At 39.5% G+C, this 21,794-nt stretch overlaps 2 protein-coding genes and 1 long non-coding RNA gene across 6 annotated transcripts in view; 2 read left to right on the top strand and 1 right to left on the bottom strand.

Annotated features, from left to right (window-relative positions):
- herc3 (HECT and RLD domain containing E3 ubiquitin protein ligase 3) overlaps positions 1-21,794 on the top strand; it is an 87,172-nt gene that overhangs the window by 6,669 nt on the left and 58,709 nt on the right. The window contains exons 15-23 of one of the 3 annotated variants that reach the window (XM_042094128.1): positions 15-104; positions 898-1,029; positions 1,103-1,246; positions 3,411-3,583; positions 3,854-3,917; positions 4,039-4,097; positions 4,222-4,405; positions 6,233-6,329; positions 6,467-6,832. The exons of 1 other annotated variant lie outside the window; for it this stretch is intronic. In XM_042094128.1, the coding sequence (XP_041950062.1) occupies positions 15-104; positions 898-1,029; positions 1,103-1,246; positions 3,411-3,583; positions 3,854-3,917; positions 4,039-4,097; positions 4,222-4,405; positions 6,233-6,329; positions 6,467-6,681 (1,158 nt within the window). In that variant the 3' untranslated portion in view covers positions 6,682-6,832. Of the gene's footprint in view, positions 1-14; positions 105-897; positions 1,030-1,102; positions 1,247-3,410; positions 3,584-3,853; positions 3,927-4,038; positions 4,098-4,221; positions 4,406-6,232; positions 6,330-6,466; positions 6,833-21,794 lie in introns of those variants that run through there. One more of the 3 variants, XM_042094127.1, reaches the window with a different exon arrangement.
- Positions 10,373-19,399, top strand: LOC121710475 (E3 ISG15--protein ligase HERC5-like). 2 transcript variants are annotated; one of them, XM_042094131.1, is made up of 24 exons: positions 10,373-10,780; positions 10,873-10,984; positions 11,096-11,172; positions 11,262-11,483; positions 11,602-11,693; positions 11,867-11,997; positions 12,130-12,257; positions 13,258-13,325; positions 13,416-13,525; positions 13,655-13,714; positions 13,864-13,969; positions 14,061-14,253; positions 14,786-14,940; positions 15,084-15,158; positions 15,518-15,553; positions 16,040-16,129; positions 16,382-16,492; positions 16,655-16,798; positions 16,924-17,087; positions 17,238-17,295; positions 17,609-17,679; positions 17,815-17,998; positions 18,493-18,595; positions 18,803-19,399. In XM_042094131.1, exons 1-24 carry the CDS (start codon positions 10,435-10,437, stop codon positions 19,012-19,014), a joined length of 3,048 nt encoding a protein of 1,015 aa, XP_041950065.1. In that variant the 5' UTR covers positions 10,373-10,434; the 3' UTR covers positions 19,015-19,399. The 2 variants fall into 2 exon arrangements, with proteins under 2 accessions (XP_041950065.1, XP_041950064.1); XM_042094130.1 differs by having other exon boundaries at positions 10,374-10,780; positions 15,452-15,553.
- LOC121710560 lies at positions 11,326-18,828 on the bottom strand. Its single transcript, XR_006032187.1, has 4 exons — positions 18,723-18,828; positions 16,033-16,081; positions 11,834-11,988; positions 11,326-11,467 (listed from the first exon to the last, which is right to left on the bottom strand). It is a non-coding gene; the product is annotated as an uncharacterized LOC121710560 (long non-coding RNA).

Raw genomic sequence — 21,794 nt, 5'->3', positions numbered from 1 at the left:
GAATTTTACTTCAGACAACTTTAAAGATGTTGGAATCATGTCCCTGCATCTTTGACCTGGAGGCCAAATATGCCGTTTTTAAAGGCACCGCTGAAAAGATGAAAGTAGGTATTAATAACGGTCTCTAAATCCTAAACATGAGTCAGTCAGAAGTAGGTATTAATAACAGTCTGTGTACATCTTAAACATGAAGAAAGTGGTAGTCATTTTTATGCACTGTATACAAATTGTATGGATAAAAAAATAAGAGAAAATATTATTTATTCATTACCGTAATTTCCCAACTATTAGCCGCAGTTTATACAGTGATGTTGCCAATTTTTTTTCAGCTATAAGATTAATACACGGAGGCCGTTAATATGGTATTAATATTTTTCTTTTTTTACTTGCACAAAACACTGCCCTGCGGCTTATACACAATGTGGCTAATACACAGGAAATTACTGTAAATATTTGAAGAATATTTCCTGTTATTTTAAGCAATTTTCCATTACTTAAGGAATTGTCTGTACAAATATACAAGATTACAGGATTTGCACTGGCAGAAAATTACTGGGTGGTACTCTTTCCTTTTTTACAGATTTATTTTATTTATTATCACTTTTCACAGACAAGAGCTTTACAAGCTGCTTCTTAAATAAGTCATTGGAGTTTCTGAGCCTGATGGATGGGTGTCTGGCTAGTTTTTGTAAGCTGGCAACTTGTGCCAAGTTAGTTTGGATATCATACGGGAAGTATGCGCAAACATTTGCAAGAAACCTATAATGATTTCACATTGAAAAATGTTCCTTTTATTATACGGTAGTCATGGTTGAAAATGTAAATTGACAAATGCACCTTATTTTTCATCCTTATTGTTACAGAAATATTCACATCTTAATTTGTTTTCATTCTAAGGCATCTGGCTTCTCCAACTTTTGGTTACCACCAGCCGAATTTGAGCTAACAGTGAGGCGAACTGAACTTCTGGAGAGTGTCCTCAGTCAGCTTCGCTCCGCAGATCACCATCAATTCAGGATGCCACTAAAGGTCAGAATGTTAAAAGACTACTGTTACATACAAATTTAAATCATGGATGTTACTAATACTTTTATACTATCAGGTTAAATTCGAGGAGGAAGATGGTGTGGATATTGGTGGCGTGTCCCGTGCCTTCTTTAAACTCATTACAAACGCATTTTCTACTGAGGGAAGCAAGACGTTGGAAATCTACGATGACTCCCAGTGTGTCTGGTTCAGACCAGATGTGAGTTGACTTCTTTTCCTTTCAGTCATAAATAGTAGCATTTCTGAATTACCGTATTGGCCCGGTTGAAAGACAGTACCGTTCACAAATAAAGGCAATCTTGGAAAAAAGTCACATCACAGTTCAGCTCACGTTGCACGGCATTCAACGAGTCCAACGTCATGCAAATGTGAGCTGAACTGTCACGTCACAATATATTTTTTAATAAACTGTCTGTACTCTTACAAAGTTCACAATGTTTCAGTTTACATGTAGGGACCCTCATTATGTTACCGTCAAAGCAGAGGCGGAAAGAGTACACAGCTTCATTACTTGAGTAAAAGTACAGATACCCTTTGCTAAATTTTACTCAAGTACAAGTAAAAGTACAACAGTCAGATGTCTACTTGAGTAAAAGTACTGAAGTACTTGTTTTTAAAAGTACTTGAGTATCAAGACTACATTTTCTAAATATTGCATATACTACTGCCACAGTGCTTACATTTATGTACAGAAATGTCCTACATGGAGATATGAAAAATGTTAATGTTAATACCTTGGAGAATGTAAAATGAATTGGAAGTAAAATCAAGTCATTTTCATCTTTTTACCATGTTGCCAGGGATGGGGAGTATTTCTAATACATGTATTTAAAGTACAAAATACTATTTTGTAATTGAAACACTTGAAGCGAAAACTATCATTAACAGAAAATTGAAATAGTCTGGCGAGGTGGGGCCACAGGTTGGCACATTCCCGGGATGGACCTGCTGCGTTTCATTCATGGTTTCATCTCTTATCTAAATCTGACCATGAAGTTGACTTTGGCGGAAAGCTGAAGGTGATTGCTGATAGGCTGTCCCAATAAGTGGCGCCTGCACAATCCAATCACGTTTGAGAGGGAAATAACAAATTGAGGGATTCTGAGATTTTTCTTTTTTCCTTTTTTTTTAGAAGTAGTAACGGCTACTCACGGTTATGGATAGAAATGTAGTGGAGTAAAGAGTACAATATTTGCCTCTCAAATGTACTCGAGTAAAGTCATGAGTACTCTCCAAAAATGATACTCGAGTAAAGTACAGATCCCTCAGAATTGTACTCAAGTACTGTACTCAAGTAAATGTACTCCGTTACTGTCCGGCTCTGCGTCAAAGTGTGGTTCTATTTTGAGCCTTGTTAGTAGTACAGAAATAGTGATTTCTTTTTACTTTACTCTGTGCCCCTAAGACTAGCGTTATAAGCTAATTAGCGGTGTGTTATTAACCCCTAGGTTAATTTTGCACCGGAATTGTCCTTTAATGACGCGGTGTAATAGACTGTCATTGCATCGCAGAAGTCTTGCCCAGCGCTTGCCCTCAGACTTCGAGGAGAGGGGTCTTTTCAGTGGTATGTGATCAACTTAAGGAAAAAATTGATGGGCAATGCTGATCAAACGCCAGTGCCAACATCTGTCAGTGTTGAAACTGCTTGTTTCAAGACTGTAGACCTACACTTAGACGTGTATGGTTAATGCAGTTATTGAAAGTTATTGAGGCTATGGTTCTTTTCCTTCATAATGGGTAGACATAGGCCCTAGCCTAGGCTACCACAGTCTATCAGTTGCACTTTTATGGCATTATACAAATGCCAAGTGAAGTCATTCATTAACATATCACTGTTATTTATTATGACCGCCGCTAGAGAAGCTAGCGAAGCGGTCATATAATGATTGTCAAAGTTTTTTTTTTCTTTCCGTCATCTACTTCCTGAATTTTTGGTCAACGATGCCCTGGACACCGAAACACCGGTGCACCTGAAATTTGTTGGGTATGTAGCCCCACTAGACTTTTACGGAACATTTTCGTTTCGTCCCCGGGCGCTATGCGGTACATGTAGTTTAATTTAAATTTGACAAATGTTTCCCAAAAGATGAATATATTTGATATATAGATTTATTTATTTTAAATGGTGTTAAATGGCCTAAATGAATTCACCCAATGTCTCATCACCAGAAAAAAACTAAATCAAACAAGAAAAAGCTGCTTATATTTTATCTATTGTCTTTCCAAAAATTAGTCCTGAAAAGGGGGTTGTCTTATATTCGGGCCAATACGGTAAATACATTTGAATACCTTTTCATCTCATCATTGTAGAATTCACTGTTTTTGGGTCAAGCTGTTTGTCATAAGTGAAACCACTTTCACAGCGTACGATTTGCACAGGCACCAGTGAATCCCTTTACCTGGGCATGATCTTTGGGATGGCACTGTATAATCTCTGCACAGTCGACTCCACCTATCCGCAAGCACTTTTTAAGAAACTGCTTGGTCTGAAACCAACTTTGGAAGATCTGGAGGAACTGTCACCATGCCAAGCCAGGTAATGACTACTAAAGGGGATTCCAGTAGCACAAACAAAGTGCCATTCTGAAGAATGGAATGTTTCATTTCATCTACAGTAAGGCCAAATTTGGCCCACCAGAGTAAAACTGCAAACAAAATCTCATATTTTGGCAGGGTTTTTGACATACAGCATAAAGGTCTATACAGTGAATAGCAAAGGGTTTGAGGATTATAGAACTCAGTTATAAAAACGTGCAGGGACACACATTGAAAACATATTTTAAAAAAAACCTGATTTTCTAATAAGGGGATTGAAACAACTGCTGGATGAAGATGAAGATGTTATTGATGATCTGTATTTGGATTTCTGCGTAAGTACTGCCCTCTTGTTATATTAACCCAGACAGCAGCTCAGTGTTGATCCAGATCAGTCAGTTAGACCACAGATCCTGTCTTGTCTTTATTTGCTCATATGCTCCTATCTTGTAACAGGTGAAGGGTCATGACCTGATTCAAGATGGAGGGAATGTCTTAGTTTCCAAAGCAAATAGGTAGATCTTGCTTCTCAATAAATATCTCACATCTAACTCTGTAAATATACATTATAATCATTAAGTGTGTGTGTGTGTGTGTGTGTGTGTGTGTGTGTGTGTGTTGATCCTGTGTCTTTACCAGGAAAAGATATGTTGACTTGTACGTGGACTATGTGCTCAACACATCTGTCACTCGACAATTTGAAGACTTTTCCAAGGGCTTTGACCTGGGCTGCCCATGCAGGACATGGACAATGTTCCGTCCTGATGAGCTGATGAACACTCTCTGTGGAGAGGTGGAGTACCAGTGGGAGGAGCTACAGAAGGTGCTGCTCAGACCAGTTATTCACTGCATCACTCCAGAGATGTTCACAAGTCATTTTTTGGAAGTCCAAATCGAGTCTCAAGTCTTCGAGCTCGAGTCCATGTCAAGTCTCAAGTCTTTTGTCACGAGTCCAAGTCAAGTCTCAAGTCTTTGGCCATCTGATTTCTCCCTAACACTGTATTGTTAAAGGAACTATATGTAAGATTGTGGCCAAAACTGGTACTGCAATCACTTTCAAAATACTGTAGAGCGGTGTATCCCCTCCCCCTCCCCCTCCCCCCTGACTCGAGGTTGCCAACCCGGATGCCGAAACACGACTGACTTCGTGATTAGTAGATAGGTAGAGGGTGGTGCATCAGGCCAAAACACAACATGACATGACAAAACACAACATCAACATCAGTGGCTAACTGTACAGGGGAATGCTTTACACCTTTGAGTTCGGTAAGGTCTGCTGTTGGTTTGTCATGTGTTGAGGGAAGAGTTTGTAAAATATTTCACCGAGATGAATGGGTAAGGAGATGGGCGCAGAACTGTATGTAAAATAATATGATTAAATTAAAGTTACCTTTCTCGCGAACCGTTTACCACAGCAACAAGCGGCTAGCATTGTTTAAAAGCTGAGAAAAAGCTCTTTCATCTGATGTGATACATGTAATGTCTGTGTGTGATGAGTATGCTACTTTGCGAGTAGTTCAACAGAGAAGAATGGGTGAATTTGGACGCACGTTCTTGCGTGCGCTGTCACTTTCTCCATTGCGCAAGACTAAATTAATTTGCACTGTGAATGCTAAGATTATTTTGACAGGCCATAGGCTAAATACAAATTACTATTAGTCGGATGGAAAGCATAATATTGAAAGAAGGGGGCACCAAGGCCACATTGACCTCTGGACCTCCGAGGGGCATCACGGACAATGCAAGGGGCAATGACGGTCATGGTCGTCGTGAAATTCCAACCCTGGCAACATCTATCATATTGTTTTCTGAAATAAAATGTGGGCAGCCAGTGGATGTGAAACTGAAAATATCACGTATGCTTTAATGGAGTTAGCTTAATTTTCTTTACATCCAGAACTTACATTGGGTCTCCAATTTAGCACATCGCAGAGTCTAATGCTAACACATCCCTCTAGCCCTCGGACCTGGTGAAATATTAACCTAAGTCTGTCACATCATATGGCCAACTACAAATATGCAAATCTTCCTGTTCCCAGCATTAGCATAACACTTTGTGATTTTTAGCTTGTCACCTGTGACGATATATGCTAAGTTTAACGTCTCTTTCACATCAGTAAGTGACTGACCTATCTGGGTGCAATTTGAGATGATGGATGATGAAATTTGACGTTGTTAAACCGGCATCATTATCCTGGTGTCATACACCTTTCATGTAGTTGTTTGCTTGTTTTCACTGTACACAAAGTTACTGTAACCAAAAGTAGCCTAATGACAAAAAACGCACAACTCCGGGAGGACTTGGTGTTGCCATGGTCAATGCCTTTTTGATCTGTGAGTGCATGCACATAGAGCATGTACGTTGCACATTATGGCAAAGGGGACAGCTCGCCATACGTTTCCCCAACGTATATGTACCAATAAAATTAAATAGAAATACAGGTTGTTCATGACTCACAAGTCTCGAAGCTCGAGTCCGAGTCAAGTCTGAAGTCTTTGAGGTGGAGTCGCAAGTCAAATCTGAAGTCACTGTTTGTGCGACTCGAGTCCCCATCTCTGCATCACTCACAGCAGTCTCACAGGAGTTAGGCTTGACCTTTTCTTCTTTTCCACTGACATTGTCTTCCTATTTTGTGTTTTGTTTGACCAGAACGCAATATACATCTGTACCCCCACTGACAAAACAGTTAAGGATTTCTGGAAAGTTTTCTTTGAGTATTCTGACGAAAACAAGAAGAAGTTTTTATGTGAGTATAATAACCCCCCAAACTCAGTGCTATACTTGACTTGCTTATTTAAAGCTGGCTATCAGCCATATTAGCATACAGACTTACTTCCTATTTTCTATCAGGCATTGCTGATTTATTTGACTTTTTTCTGTTAGCCTTTGTTCAGGGAACAGACCGATTACCAGTAGGAGGCCTTGCCAAACTCCGTCTGACTGTCTCTAAGCTGAACGTGACCAACGCTGATGAACGCTATCCACAGGCCAGCACATGTTACATATCCCTGGCACTTCCAAATTACAGCACCATTCACACACTGCGCAAGAATCTAACCCATGCTATTAATCATTGCGAAGAGTTTGGTTGTAGCTAAATGGACATGGTTCTTAAAGATGCAATATGTAGTTTTGTTGTGAAAAAGTCATCCTGTTATTCCCAATATCCATAATTTATTCAGTGCATATTTGTTTGTTCTATCTAATGTTCATTTATTTGATCCTAAAATAAATACATGCTTAATGAAACAGGGGAATATCATATCACATTAGAATTACATTACATTAGATTTTAAGTGGGCAACCAGTAAACATCCAGTTTGAATTGTATTGACACTAATGTGAAGTTTTGGACGGAAAAACTGGGATGATGTGTGAGGAATATATGTGTACATTTGGTGACTGTACATTACGCACGCACACACCCATAAAGACACACGCACACAGATGCAGGCACACACACACACAAACACTTAAACACACATGCACACACACACACACACACATTACACACACACGCATGCACACACACATGCACGCACACTCACGCGTAAAGACACACAGTACAGATGCATGCACATGCACACACACAGGCACGCACGCACACACTCAAACGCATACAAATACACACACAGGCACACACATAAACACACACACGCACAAACACACATAAACACCCCCCCACACACACACACACACAGAAACACACATGCAGGCAAGCAGGCACACACACACACATAAAGACACACACACCATTACAGTTATTGGCCATTGCCTACATACTAAAATCGAATGCTTAGACCAAAGCCTCAATACCTAAACTTCTTGTAGCATACTTTAAACACTGTGTAACCATAGCTTAAACGCATTTTCTGCCTTGCACATTGTTTGCAATTCTGCAACACACTGATTATGAAACACTACACACAATTTCTTACATTAGACACTGTTCAAATGTGAAATCTTCTGTTATCATTGAGAAAACACTTCTATTCAAAATGCAAGCACATCTGGTAATTGGTAAAACCCACACACATACCTGAAATACTTACAGAGAAAACAGTGAAAACAGTCTGAGGCTTAGCACTACAAACAGACTTCAGATAAGTTAGCACACTTGTACCTGTTCAAGTGTGTACTTTTACATTGAGTACCCATGTACAGTTCTGTATCTGCCCCTATCTGCCAGGTATGTGTGTGGGTTTTACTCCCCATTTCTTACTCCCCATGCAAGCAATGGGAGGGGTATGCAGAGACATTGAGGTGGGGTCAGCTCAAGGGTGCATACTGTATGGCACACAAGGTGATATTTCCCCCGTTGCCTAGCCAGAGAGGACATCACCTGCGATGTTGACGAGGACATGTGTCCAGATCTGAACAGAAGGCAGGATCCATAAAGCCCCCACTCCACCCCTGCCACACACACACACAAGACAAAATATATGTTTATTTCAATAGATTTTTTTTTCAATAGATTTAATTTTTTTCAATTTCTCCAGTATTTTTTTTTTTCTTTTACTTTTGTTGCCACATTTTTTATTTGTTTATAGAGTACATTCACTTACGGCATTGCATTGATAAGTGCGATTCTACTTTTTTTCTGTAGGAATGTTTGTTTTTTTGTAAAAGCTTTTGTTGCAAAAAATGTCAGTTGATTACTACAGAAATCCCCTCACATCCTGGTCACAAACTGTTCAACCTCCTTCCCTCTGGTAGGCGATACAGGGCACTGTTCGACAAAACCAGCTGACATAAAGACAGCTTCTTCCCCCAAGCAGTCACTCTGTTGAACGCCTAGAAATAGCCCCCACCCTTACACTGAACAAAGTCTATCAACACTGTTCTGCCCATCTACCTTACGTTGGTATTACAGTTTTTCTTGATTGTTTACACACACTTTCTGAAAGCATGCCTCATACTCTCAGAACCTTACAAATAAAAAAACACACACAATGGGCAAAACCCCTCAATTCTCCTGCAAAATTAAACTTATTTATTAAATTAAATAATGAATAAATAATTAAATATTATTTCTTCTCAAAATGGTATTTTGTTTTCAAATGACACAAACCATCATATGAATAGACATTTATAAGAACCAGTTGAACACTGACGTGCTCAATGTAAAACACTATGATGAATGGAAAACACTTCTTCTCCATTCATCATAATGACTTAGGCCTTTGTTTGATTAGTGTTACACTTACTACAGACAGTAAAGTGTGGTGTAAAATAGTTGAGAATATTGTTTTTTACTCGGAACAGACAAATGCACGATAACATATATTTTATTTTCCCCCACAAAAACAATGTACACATTGTACATCCCAACCAACACAAAGTTGCACATACAGTGGACTACATACAAAACAACAGAATAATTTACTGTATACAGTTAGAGTTACAGTAAAAAAATAAAAAACTATGCTGCATCCTCTCTTCTGTTTCTGTCTGGCCACAGCACCTCATCCACATCACAAGCATTATGCTAAAGCTCTGATTGCTAATTGTAAAACTGTGTGACAGGTGTTTGCCCATGTGATGAGTCAGTGTGCAGAGTAGGGCAATTAACTTTAGGATTTAAAATGGCAGTGTGTTCCTTGTGAAAACAAGAGATCTTCTTTATGAAAAAATTGTGCCAAATGCAGAGAATTGTGTGTAGTGTTTTGAAAAAAGTGTGCTTACTGCAAATTGAGTGTAAAGCAGGAATTGTGCTTGTAGTTTAGCAGAATTGGTTCAGGGGGTTGGTGCATGAGTTATATGTTGTGGTCATCGTGTCTCAAGTACCAGTAATTGTGTGTAAACAATTGAGAAAAACTGTAAACCATTATCATTGCACTGAACTGCCTTGCACTATATTTATATTTTAAAACTTAAATCTCTTCTTCAGTCTATTCTTATATTGCACTGTTACCCTCTCTTTCAACTGTATATTGTATCTTGCCTGTGCCTGTTGAGGTGTCTACGACCATGGCGGGAGCGTACCTCCCCGGGTCCTATGTTCCCCGCTTTCATAGAACCCTTTAAAAAAAAAAAAAAAAAAACCTAACCCTAACCCCGAGCAGACCATAGGAACATAGGGATGACCCCACCATGGCAACCTTGACAGGGACAATTTGCACTGCCCTATCCCACCCATAATGTTCTATTTATTGCAAATGTACATATTGTAATTATACTTATACATAGCCATATTCTACTGCTCTTCCATTTTTACTGTTCTGCTTTGTATTCTTTTATGTTTTTAATGCCTTATTCTTATATGTTAAGTGAGTATTAAGTGAATGTTGACAGCAAAGATTAATGGAATCATATTACTTGTTTGTCTACGCAAACCTGGCCAATAAAGCTGATTCTGATTACATTTTTAGAAAGGATTGTTGAGTTTTGATTGCAGTGTTTCATTTTGGCATAGATGTGAGTTGTTTATCTCCATTTATCTCCCCCCCCCCCCCCCCCACACACACACACACACACACTCACAAGTGAACACAAACACACACACACACAGAAGCACACATATTCACAAAATCAAGACACACATGCACACACTCATTTACATACACAACAGTTGCAAGAGTAGGAGGTGGAGACAAATTGACAAGAGTAATTTATTTTTGCGGGGAGATTGTGCAGGACTGAAGCGGCGGTCATATTTTGTACCTCTTTGCGGTAGGCTATATCTAGTTCTTAATTGCATGATTATTCTATGTAGATTAGGCTATATTGTGATAAGGATGAAATCGTACCCTCGGGAAAACAAGAGTAGGCCATACCTTTCATTTCGCGATAGGCTTATCTCAGTGGCGTAACTCTACTTTGTAAAACGAAAGCAACTATCGTTTGAATAAATGATGGTTAGTTTCGGTTTCTTTTCCAGATTCATGAGGCTCTACACCGCGTCACCGGTGTCCATCGGAACCTCCACAGAAATGTCAGTGAGCATGAACAGATCTGCAGCACATCATTTAGCCTCCAAAATGTCTTTATTTACATGGGGCGCACATGCAGACAGGGGACTTACTAAGTCTGACTCAGTGGACATACAGGACGCTATTCACTTTGTGCGCTCGCAAAACAAGATTCGCTATGTGTCATCGGGGAGAACGATTGTCGCGTTTTTACGCGGTGAGGGTAAATTATCCATCTTCCGAATGCAGGAGGAGGAGGATGGAAGTTCGAGGGCAGGAAAACTGAGTGAGTAATGCGTGAAAAACGAGTCTATATCGCCATTACTTATCCGCTTTACCTCTGGCACTACTGTTCATTATATGTGCTTAATCATCCAGAAAACTTCAACGACGTCAAGGAGATTGACCTTGTATGTTGTGGGGAAACCACCGCTGTCTTAATTCTTAGTGGAGGAAAGGCGCTGTCGCTGGATAGGTTCAACAAACTGAGGTGGGTTCAAAAACGACACTGTTTACATATTATTGATTGTTGATAAACTGACCCAGATTTACAGAGTAGCCAAATTTCTTTAAAAACGAATTCAATGTTTACCTTTTTCAGGCCTCTTGAGGTACTACATAATAAACGCATTGCTCAGATCGTATGCGGAAATCAGCATTCACTTGCTCTTACTGAAGGTCTGTCTTAGAATAATGGAGTTACACATTACTTTGACATCCATAAATCTACTCATACATTGTTTTGATAATGTCTCTTTGTTTCCCAGATGGGCAGGTCTTCACATGGGGCCAGAACTCCAATGGTCAGCTGGGTCTGGGGAAGGGGGAGCCCAGCACCATGTCCCCCCAACCCCTCAAGTCTCTGGCGGGGATCCCCCTGTCTCAGATCAGTGCTGGAGGGGACCACAGCTTTGCCCTGTCCGTCTCAGGGGCCGTGTTTGGCTGGGGCAAGAACAGCGCTGGGCAGCTGGGCCTAGGAAACAACATAGGTGTGTCAAGTGATATCATGGATATATAATTGTTATTTTTAGAGTTGCCTATCTTATTTTAAGTGTCACAAAAGATTGACAAATTGTAAAGACTGACATGATCTTTTCTGATTATAAGATTGCCCTGAACCCGTTCAGATAACAGCTCTAAATATGAAGAAGATTGTCCACATCTCCTGTGGAGAAGACCATACAGCAGTTTTAACTAAGGTGAACTCTCTGACTGTTTTCATGCATCCATGTTATCCATCCAACACTCTTCGGGGAATACATTTAGAGATTGCTTACTTTACTTATACTCTACCCTACTCAATGAATGAGTGTAGGTAAATTGGTTGATATAGTATTACCGTTTCATGACTGATCTGCTGTGATGGTTCCAGGATGGAGTAGTGTTTACATGTGGATCAGGACGTTATGGCCAGCTGGGGCACAACTCCTTCAGAGATGAACTGCGACCACGACTGGTGGCTGAACTCTGGGGCTCGAAGGTGTCTCAGATCGCCTGTGGGAGGTAACATTTCATATGTTCTATGTCACTGTTTTTTATTTTTGGTGAAAAAGCAAATTTCAAGTACAGATTCATATAGTAATACAAGTTCAGAAGTCATTTATTCCTCTTCGTATATCTTCTTCATCCTTCAAGACACCATACATTAGTACTCGTGGGAGACTCCAATGCTATCCTCGCATTTGGGCGTGGTGAACAGGGACAGCTTGGAAATGGACAGCGCACCAACTCTTCTGTTCCTCTCTATGTGCACTTTCCACCCGGTGAGCAACACCTACCGGACGTTTAGACTGAAAGCCGTTGAACAGAAAGAGTTCTTGTAAAAGATGACCAGCTGTGCGTCCCTCAGTTATGGGATCCTAATTGTAATGTGTACAGTCTAAAGTCTAACTAAAGGGAATTAAATGATGAGGCAAAATTAATTTGTTAATTTAATACCATGAGCAAGATCCTAAGCACAAATCCAAAACACTTTGCTCATTTCTAGTAATTTAAAGCAACACCAAAGAGTTTTTTGTACCTTAAAATAATGTTTCCAAAATCGTTTCAGTGGTTCATCAACTTGTAACAGGGTGAACGGCACTTCTGCATTCGCTTCACAGCCCTCTATCGGCTATAACCGCACTATGTAAGTTTGCCAGATCGGGTAGCGGATCTGTAGTTCGATGGAATGAGACATAAGAAACTACAAATTTGACTTGCATTTGATGTCGCAATACATCGTACTTTCATAAATCGTGCAATATATTCTACCTTGTCTATGGACATCGTATTTGCGAAGCCGGTGCTGGATAAACAAATAGCATGCGTGCGACAGAGGGAAAGTTCTTTGGTGTTGCTTTAATCAGGGCCCATGGATGGTGACTTTTAGTGACTTTAGAACACATAATTGGTCTTACACTGAGTCAGTGTATACATCTAGACACTAACCCAACATTTCTTTGATGTCAACACTATAGTAACATAACGTAAAGGGTGCAACAGACCAACATTACCAAAGTACCTAGTAGTAAGGTATGCGATAGTTAAGGATAGATAGATAGATAGATAGATAGATAGATAGACAGATAGATAGATAGATAGATACTTTATTGATCCCCAAGGGTAAATTCAAGGTCTCAGTAGCATACAGACATCACACACAACATGCTCTGGGAAACACTTTGGAAAAGTAGAAATGACATCATACAAATCTTAATGATAACTTTAAGAAGACTTTGGGAAAGGCACTCCAGTTATTTACTGTCTATTGCTCTTCCATAGATCATGAGGAGACCTTTGGGAAAATTACTGCTGGAGGGCATCTCTCCTTTGCTTTCTGCCAGGCTCAGGTACAGTAGGACCTGGATGTTATGCTGCAGATATGTGTCCAGTCCAGTCTGAATTTAAGTTGAAAATATGTTTTGAAATTATTCCTGCAGTCAGACCCAGCCAAACCTCATCCCACGAAAAGCAAAGGATTATTGACACTAGATATTCAGACTGTTGAGAGCTGGGTCTCTGGTTCAAAGGCATCGAATAAAATTAACAAGTGAGTGTGTCTTTTCATACTACATTGATAAGTTGTACTTGTAATTTCAGTTAGCCTGAACATTTTTACAGACTTTTTTCCGAATTTTGTGGAAACATGACAACTGATTCAGCTGTTTCTCATTTTCAGGGACATTTGTAGAATATTTGCTTCAGCATCCTGCATTAATGGAAGCTTTATTGACACAAGGTATGATCAATTAATTATATAATCGTCCCTGTAACATGAATAAATGTTACCATTAGGGTAACTGATTTTAGTTGCCTGGCTGAAGTCTGTGGCTTTAATCTTGTCAAAACAGAATAAAATTGCTTTCATTTTGTTCACATTTTCCTTAGCTCTGACAAACATTACCTGACCAGCATAAGGAACTCTGGACTGGATTTGTCACTTGCACGTCTCGCTTTTGAAAAAATGGCAGAAAAGCACACAGTGTTGACTGAGGTAGTAGCATCTCTAGATCTCCAAGGCCAGGTTATCCAGGTTGGCCAAGACTCACAGATTCAACTCATGTTCATGGCTGTGTCTGTTTCAGGTGGAGTCTGTGGTGCAGCAGCATCTGCTCCCGTCTCTGAGCCCCAGCCCTGCTGGAGTGGAGGGCCTCAGAGTTTACCTCATCCTGCCAGAGCTGCTCAGGGTGCTGCTCAAACAGCACAGGGGGACAGACCTCGCCGTCTCATTGGCCGAGGCCATTCTTAGGCTGCACCCTGATTCGCTAAAAGCTCTGGGTAAGAACTGTCTTTTGCAACCAACCAGTCTCCGTTGATATATACCTGCTGCATTGGTTGAACAACTGTACTCAAAATGTACTCAGAAGCAATTATCTCTTTCCGTTAAAGTTGCTAAATAAGTAGAAATAGCAGATATAATTTAGTCAACATAAGCTCAAACAGTTCACAGCTCATGGGTAGAATTTGAGGTGGCAGTTAAAGACACTCGCCATCCCCTTGGCCAAGGCCATTGTCAGGCTGCACCCTGATTCGCTGAGTGTTCTTGGTAAGTGGCAACTAATGCACTTCAGTCCTTTAGCACTTCCGCTTACTCCGTAGCTATGATGCTGTGGCACTGTCCCCATTCTTGAGTCATCACAGTATTCTTATGTAGGTGACATGAAAATGTTGCCACCTAATGTTCAGACCAAACATTTGAACCAATCTGAAGTCATTTTTTTTTTCAACCAAGTTTGAACTGTGCCATAACTAACCTAGATGCGCTGAGATAGCATTTATATTGGTTATCTTATACAGTTTTCTCCCACAGAAACCCTCTGGTCCACACTTCCTGGCTCATACCTCCGAACTGTTTTGAAAGTTTTCCGGACAATGTCAGGAAAGGCTTTTGCTGAAAGCGTTAACAATGCCAGTGACCATGGACAGCCACTACAGCTAACACAGGTTCTACAGAGGGTGCATGAGGTGTGGAAGCTTGGACTCTTTACAGGCACCATTTTCATTTCAGCCGTGAAGGATATGATTACGATTTACTGTTGATAATTCTGTGGTGTTAAATATTTAATGAAATTACTGTTAATCCATCAACACTCTTTGTTCAAAAATAGGCCATCAGGAGAGGCAAGAGAAGGATCCCTGATCAGTGTTTCTTTGTCAAAGAAGTCAACTCAGTGTTCAAAGAAGTGAGTCGTTTTTAAAATACATAAATGACAAAAGTATTCTAAAGATTATTTTTAACTTAAAATTATAACCATTTAAGACTTTAAAATGTATATTGTTTCACTTCAATGTCGTCCACTTGTGCTGTCTTAATGTCCAGCCGTGTGCACAGTGGTCAAGCAGTAGTGAGGCATACAGTAATAAGTGGCAAAAATGTTAACCCACGATCTATGCATATGTATTTTAAATGAGGCAAGAGACTAAAAATGTGCATCAGTGTCCAGCATTTCATTTGAATCATTGGTTTCCTTGTTAGTTGAATGCCAGATTGATTGGACTAAACCAACCTCATGTTTTTTGGGATCCACTTTGTCAAAAACAGCAAGTGTCAATGCAGAACACGATGGCTTTGTACAAGGTAACTGTGTTCAAAAGTCTAAAGTCATCATAAGTATATTGCCGTTTATACCATGGTCTACGTTGAAAAGGGTGTCGTTTAAAAAGTGATATACTACACCTATAAAAAGACGTTCCGTTCGAATTGCCTGATGACAGTTCTAAATCACTGTGCTGGCTCAAACGCTAGTTGGTAACCAAGACAGCATTATCAACAATCAACTTATCAACATTCCACAGCGTTAAACAGCTAAAATAAACAGCTGAAAAAACGATTTTAGCTCTAAAACTTATTTAATATTAATAATTGTTTTTATAGTTATTTATTTCGTAAGTGACCATGGTATAAACGGGATAATGCCCTTCGATGCGTCCATTATCTCCACTTCGCGTCGGACAGTTAACGCCTCCGCGTCGTCCATTTATTTCTGATAATGGACACCTCGTCGGGCATTATCCCTTACATCAATGATTGCATCAGTGTATTACAGTATACATTACCTTTCAGAAAAACATCTTTCAGTTGAAGTCAAGTCCATGCATTTTTAACCTGGAGGGCAAACATATTGTTTTAAACCTTCACCTTCAACACATGAGGGTAAGTATAAATCAAATTTAGGACAGAAAGAATTTGGACACTAGAATAGTCATTTCCAATAAGATTTAGACACTTAAGTGAATTTGGATAATTTCCATATATTGAACTGTTATAGCAAAAACATAAAACAATCAATATCAAAACAACATAAAACAAACAATTTCTGTCCAAGCAGATTTGTTCTACTGTGTATGTTCTACATATGTATGCCATATGTATATGACAATAATAACTGCATGCATTAAACTTTAGGCAAATGAAACTTCATGCTTTCTACTGAATCTGAGACGCACCGCACTCCTGGAGGATGCCTTCAGTCAGCTCCAGCAAGCAAGAACACATGACCTCAGGAAATACTTAGGGGTAAACAAATGTCTGTCTCATTTTAAAATGCAGCTTCAGTAATCTTTAGTATTAGTATATCAATCCTTACTAAATCATTAAACCTTAACACATATTTAATGTCTAGATATAAAATCCAGTTTGCATTTTGTGATTGGTGGACGTTTTTTTTTTCTGTCACAGGTGCAATACATGGAGAATAATGTGCAACTCAAAATATCAGATGTCGACAAAAGAGACTTCTTCTTGAATGTGTTCAGAGAACTCTATCATTCTGAGATGTTCATGTACAATGACACAGAAACCTTGGTTTGGTTCCCCTCTCAGGTAATGTTAAAACGTTTTGAGCTGTTTTTGAGCTGTTTTGACATTGACAATGTTTTAATATTTTTCATAGGGTCATCAACAGGTTATCAAAGACCTCTCAATCTCTTTATCCTGTCTTTCAACAGCCCAGAGAGGAAGTGAAGAAGTACTTCCTCTTTGGTATGCTCTGTGGCCTGGCGCTGTACAACGACAGTGTGGTGCACCTTCCCTTCCCATCAGCGTTGTTCAAGAAGCTTCTCAACATTCCGCTAACACTGGAGGATCTGGCTGAAATTAGCTCTGTGGCAAAGTAAGTGTGTTGAAGCGTGGACACTAATTTATTACATTAGTTGATTAGGACTAATACTTTTAGTATCAACATGGTTTATTTGGAAAGGTCATGGTCACTTTTCCACACACTACCTACAATGAGTACATATTTACTGTATGTTTGTAAAAGGAGTCTGCAAGAGGTGTTGGACTATGATGATGTGGAGAGCATGGGATTTTTCTTCTCTGTAAGTAATGAGTAAAAAGGCTTACTTTGATCCTCATCATCATATATTTATTCTTGTGCCTTTCAAAGCATCCAAGGACATGATTAAAAATGCTGTAGACCTAAGTATGAATTATGAAACAGTTATAACTACATTTTATAGTTTATGAGAAGATATCTGATTTTATGGACAGAAATCCCTATGTCGTTGGGCAGAACTGCTGGATGTTGAAGTTAATTGTTATGTGTAACTATATCCTGCCCATCCTATCCTTTGGTGATGATACATTGACAGTTGTCATGTCATATTTATCTCTCTAATGGTCTAATGCCAGATAAGCTGGGACAACATAGAGGTTGAGCTAGACCCAAATGAAGCTGGAAAGCCTGTCACCAATTCTAACAAGTGAGTTATCATTCAGTTGGTTTTACTTTCCCTAGAATGTTTAAATTATCTGATTTACAAGGTTATGTATATAGATGCAATATATGCATTTGATTTTATGCATTTCAAAAACCAGTTTGTTTTGATATTTCACAGGAAGGAGTTTGTTCAGGCCTATGTGGACTACATATTAAACAAATCAGTGGAGAAGGTGTTTGAAGAGTTCAAGAGAGGCTTCTTCAAAGTGTGTGCGCGAGACGTTGTGGAGCTGTTCCACCCCGAGGAGCTGAGGGGGATGATGGTGGGAAGGGAAGACTATGACTGGGACAAACTCAAACAGGTGACACAAAAACAATCCAGACACACACACACAGACACACACAGTGCCCCACCCCCACCAACACACACACACACACACACACACACACACACACACACACACACACACTCATTCATAAACTGCCACACAATTACACACATGAACATGCACACACATGGTCATGGTAATGAGAGAGGTCACTCCACTCTACTTCTATACCTGCCAAAAATACTGTAGATATTTTTCCGGTTAAAATTGATTAAGAATTATCAGAAGTTTACACTCAATATAACATCAGCGATGAACAACTAATATAGTGAGACTATGGCCTATGACATGCATTACCTTCAACTTACCTATGCATTACCTTCAACTTCCTTAATTTTGTTTTAAGATAAAAACGTGTTTGAAATATTTAGTAAAAATTTGGAATTTAGTTCCTTAGGGATGTTTTAGTGGGACGTTACTGTGTACATTATTTCAATGAGTTGGCATGTTGTTGAATCTGTTTCCAGAATGCATCATATGAATTTGGATTCTATGAAAATCACCCAACTATAGTCTTATTCTGGGAGGTGTTCCAGGAGCTCTCGGAGGATGACAAAAAGGCCTTTCTCTGTGAGTACAATTCTGACAGATGTTGCACTTCTCTATAATATTTGTTTTGGAAAAGGGGAATGAATCTATCGGTGAGAACTAGGCACACAGACAAAGCACTGCACTTTGGAGGGAACTTTGGCTTCACCTGTTACATATCGGAGTGCTGCCCCGTAAATAGCCATGTGATCTGCACTGGATCTCTCATCACTCCTCCCCCTTTCATAGTGTTCTTGACGGGCTTTGACCGGGTGCCTATCCTGGGGATGCAACAGATCAAGATGCGAGTACAAGTGTTGCCAAACTCCACACCGGACCACCTGCCAGAGGCCCTCACATGCCATGCTCTACTGATGCTCCACCCCTACCAGTGCAAGGAGGTGCTGCGGACCAGGCTCAGTGAAGCGCTGCACCACAGGAGAGGCTTCTGGGAGGACTAGACTCATGATAACCTTCTCAAATTTGAGGGATAAGCTTTTAAAGACTTGATCTGCTTGTAACTTTAATGATGTAACTTGTAATTATGAAGGCTAATGGTTAAACATACAAATGTACAGTGTAATACACATTTGAATCATGGTGAAAGAATGATGATGATGATGATGATGATGATTATGAATAATGATAAATGGGCATGGGTTCAAAGGGCATTGTGTTGAGTTTGGAGTGAGGTACACCACTTAGTCACCACCTAATGTCTTAATATATTACTCTTTGCAAAACATGCACACCATTCATTGGTCTCTATATATTTCTGTAATGTTGTCATAAATAGGCAGTTCACATAATGTATAACATGTAGTTAGGTAATTATTTATGTTTACCAAATGTTTGTTTCTTTGTAATTTAAAGTAGTTAAATTCATATTTGAACAATACAAATAAAAAAAAATCCTAGTTACAAAATCAGATTTTTGGTCATTTAACTCCTCTGTTGCGCAACGTCCACATACGTGGACAGTTGTTTTTTAGCGTCCACAAACTATATTTTACATAAAATTTCATTTCTAACCTCATAGAGTTGTTCAACACACTCTCCTGTACACCATAATATTTTTTTTTACCTGGTTTTGCCTTCTTGAGTAGAAACTTTTTACAGATATGCCTGGAGCATTCAGCACATGACCATTACTATCAGTCATGTTGAATTGATGATGTCATCAAGCAGTCAATATTCCAAATATAAGATGATACATATTGTTAATATATTGCAATGGATCTATTAAAACTGCCCTCAAGTGGATTGGAGTATATCAACATGATAAACAAATAGAAATCAGAGTTAAAGTTACTGTCCACAAGGACATTGCGCATGAAAGGGTTAAGTTAACATGACTATCAGTAGCCTACAGACATGGTCACTAAGTTCACATGACTATCAATACCAGTACAAACAAGGTCACTGTTCATTGAACAGTGCTCAATCTGAAAATGTGTTGTTACTATCTCTGAATATGAACATTAAAAGAAGAATCACAAGAAAAAGACTCGTAGGGACCGTTCGTTATTTATAAACGGGATCACCGGAGGGATTTTGAGTGCTTCGGTCAAAAGTTGCATGACCCTCCCCTGCCTGCACTATAATTTCCAACGACCCTCCAGCAGCATTTTCAAAACTGACATGACCCTCCCCGACCAATTGTCGATGTCTTCCGCCCATACTTTAACGCGGTATGAAAATAGACCTATATGCTACCGCCCTATATACAACCTCTGCTTTCTGATCTTACACATCACACTTCACCAAGATGGTGGCCATTTCAGTAGATTTACTCACTAACATTGTTGTGGAAACACAATAAGCTTGGAAACTAAATCCACACTTCCTGCAACTGCATTAGCCTACTTGAAAAGTTACTCCTCTAGTAAGTATTCACATGAAATAAAACAATAAAGCATTGAGACCATTCAACAAAGCACACTGGGTAATAACAAATTCAACACATGAACTTGTTGCTATGGACTCGTCTCTAGGCTTCCTCAGTCATTGTAAAGCTGCCGAAGCTGAACATTATCCAAAACTCAATTTTTTAGACGAGCGTCAATTTGGGAGCTTGCTACACTCCTTCCTTCTCAAATGGCTTTAAAAGGCCGTTTGCACAATTTCACAAATAATCACAGGGATCGAAGAATAACTAACATGCCAACTTTTTCCGGGTTTATCATTTTAACGTTTCCCCGCTGTCTTGCCGTTTTAATATTTTCCCGTAGAATATCCCATATTACTGTAATACTCTCATAACATTAGTCCTGCATTCTGGCCTGTCTCTGTGTTGTCCTGTTGTTACCCCTAGCCCCTCCAGTGAAACAGATGTATTCAAATCATCGTTTTGCTTGCTTGAATGCGAACTCAGAGTGATACCTAAGCCTATTTAAGTTAACAACGTGGTTGTCGTGAGAGCACGATTCATCAGCGCTTGCAGTGTTCGGCCGTATAGGCTATGCCTACGTGCGCACCTGTCAGGCTACTCAGCTAGACAAAGAATTCCCCCTGTATATTCACTCCAAGTTGGCCTACCATAACTTACCAACTACACTGTAGACCATAAACTGGCTATTTATATGACCAAATGTATTTGTTCAACTTTATGAAGCAGAATTACGCACTGCTATTTGGAACGTAACACATTTTTGTTGGCAGGAGAGAGAATGACAGCGATTAACAAATTGCACTTGTTGCTGGTTACCAATAAATACTATATATATATATTTTAAACAACAAAAACAGAAAGGATGGAGACAGCAAAGCTAGAGATGGGCAGGAACGAGGTCAATTGGTAGAAATGCTTGTCAAAACGTTAGGAGCTGGATGTGTGGATGAATGAAGCACAAGTGTGCTTTATGTTAAGCATGCACACTGTTTAAAGTTAGGCTACACGGTAAACTACAAGTAAACCAAAGTTAAATTTAACTTTTTTAGGGCTGGATAAAGTTGACCAAATGGATATAGGCTGTTAGGCGTGAATAAAGTACTTTGTTGCTCCAACCCTTCCAAAGTTAATGGAGACGAATGTTGACATTTTCCGTATTTTGCGTGAGAAACCCGGGAAATCTCCCTTATTTTCATTGTTCAATGTTGACAGGGCAATGGAACGAAAGAGAACGTTATATGGCGACAGAAATCAACAATCAAACAAGCCACTTGGACTTTTTGCTGTTTTCATTAATACAAAAGATGGGTGACCCTGCCTCCTAGACAAAAAAAAGTTAGGTGACCCTCC

Source organism: Alosa sapidissima, chromosome 1 (assembly GCF_018492685.1).
Source record: "Alosa sapidissima isolate fAloSap1 chromosome 1, fAloSap1.pri, whole genome shotgun sequence".
NCBI lineage: Eukaryota > Metazoa > Chordata > Actinopteri > Clupeiformes > Clupeidae > Alosa > Alosa sapidissima.
Note: the sequence above shows the minus strand (reverse complement) of the source record. Positions and strands in the feature narration are given on the sequence as shown.